The following is a 1,179-nucleotide window of genomic DNA, read 5'->3' on the forward strand; positions in this document are numbered from 1 at the left end:
GGGGCGAGCCTCCCCACTCACCTCCCGGGAGTCCACGGCCGCGTACATGATGTCCATCCAGCCCTTGAAGGTGGCCTGGGAGGGCGAGGCGGGGTGAGGGGCTGCGCTCCCCGGTCTGCGAGGCTCCCCCCGCCGCCCCGCCGGGTCCTCCCGGGTTCTGTGGAGGCCTGAGAAGCCCAGGCGCGGCCCGGGGCCCTGCCGCACGCACAGACGCAGGCAGGCGGGGCCACTCACCACCTGCAGGAGGGAGAGGTAGCCCAGGCCCACGTTGTCGTAGTTGACCTTGACGTTGAGCCAGCGCACCTGCCCCGTGTGCATGAGGCTCTCGCACTGCGACCTGTTGTTGACCTCGGACACCGGGAAGCGCTCGGCCGAGGTGGTGTTCAGGCAGAAGTAGAACTTGCCGGCAAACAGGTTGACGCCCATGATGCTGAAGATGAGCCAGAAGATCAAGCAGACCAGCAGCACGTTCATGATGGACGGGATGGCGCCCAGCAGTGCGTTCACCACCACCTGGGTGCAGCCAGAGCGGCCCACCTGAGGGGGCGCCCGCGCCGGCCAGGGCCCCGGCCTGCGCGGGCGCTCCCGCAGGGCTTCCCGGAGGAAGGCCTGGGGGCCAGGTCTGAGGGCCTGGGGTGGGGCGGGAGCGGCCGTGACCTCTGGGAGCTCCATGGCCTCTGCTGCCCCTGGTGGTGGCAGTGGAGAGCAGAAGGGGCCGGGCGTGGGTGGGCTGCGGCCCAGCTGGGCGGCGGCGTGGCAGGGTGGGAGGCCTGGGCTCCCGCCGTGGCTGCAGGACAGGCTGAGGGTGGGCTGGAAACGGGGGCTCTCCCCTTGGCCGAGCCCCAGCCCTGAGTGGGTGCCGGGCTTCTCTGGAAGCAGCCGGGTCACAGCTCACCGGGCAGGAGACAAACACGGTCCTGGGCCCGCAGGAAGCAGCCCATGTGACCCGGCCCTGCTCAGGGGCTCATGTAAGAGGCCGCCTGGCCTTGCGGGTGGCAGGACCCCCACCCAGAGCCTCCTGCACGGCCGCAGCCGGGCTCGTCTGGAAACTGCCCTTCCGAGCGGCCCGTCTCACGACCTCTGAACCACTGGGCGGCTCGGGCCTGACGACACAGGGGCCCCGCTTCTAGTTGGGCCACCCGGCCGTGTGGCCACGGGCAGCGAGGGGTGCTGCTCTGG

The 1,179-nt window shown here is 71.2% G+C and overlaps 1 protein-coding gene across 1 annotated transcript in view; it reads right to left on the bottom strand.

The window, feature by feature from the left end:
• SCN4A (sodium voltage-gated channel alpha subunit 4) overlaps positions 1 to 1,179 on the bottom strand; it is a 16,028-nt gene that overhangs the window by 3,898 nt on the left and 10,951 nt on the right. Inside the window, exons 8-9 of the mRNA XM_021708198.1 lie at positions 235 to 513; positions 22 to 75 (exon numbers count right to left, since the gene is read on the bottom strand). Coding sequence (XP_021563873.1) covers positions 22 to 75; positions 235 to 513 — 333 coding nt within the window. The remainder of the gene's footprint in view (positions 1 to 21; positions 76 to 234; positions 514 to 1,179) is intronic.

This window comes from Carlito syrichta, unplaced genomic scaffold (assembly GCF_000164805.1).
Source record: "Carlito syrichta isolate Samal-C Ts95f unplaced genomic scaffold, Tarsius_syrichta-2.0.1 Scaffold134219, whole genome shotgun sequence".
Lineage (NCBI taxonomy): Eukaryota > Metazoa > Chordata > Mammalia > Primates > Tarsiidae > Carlito > Carlito syrichta.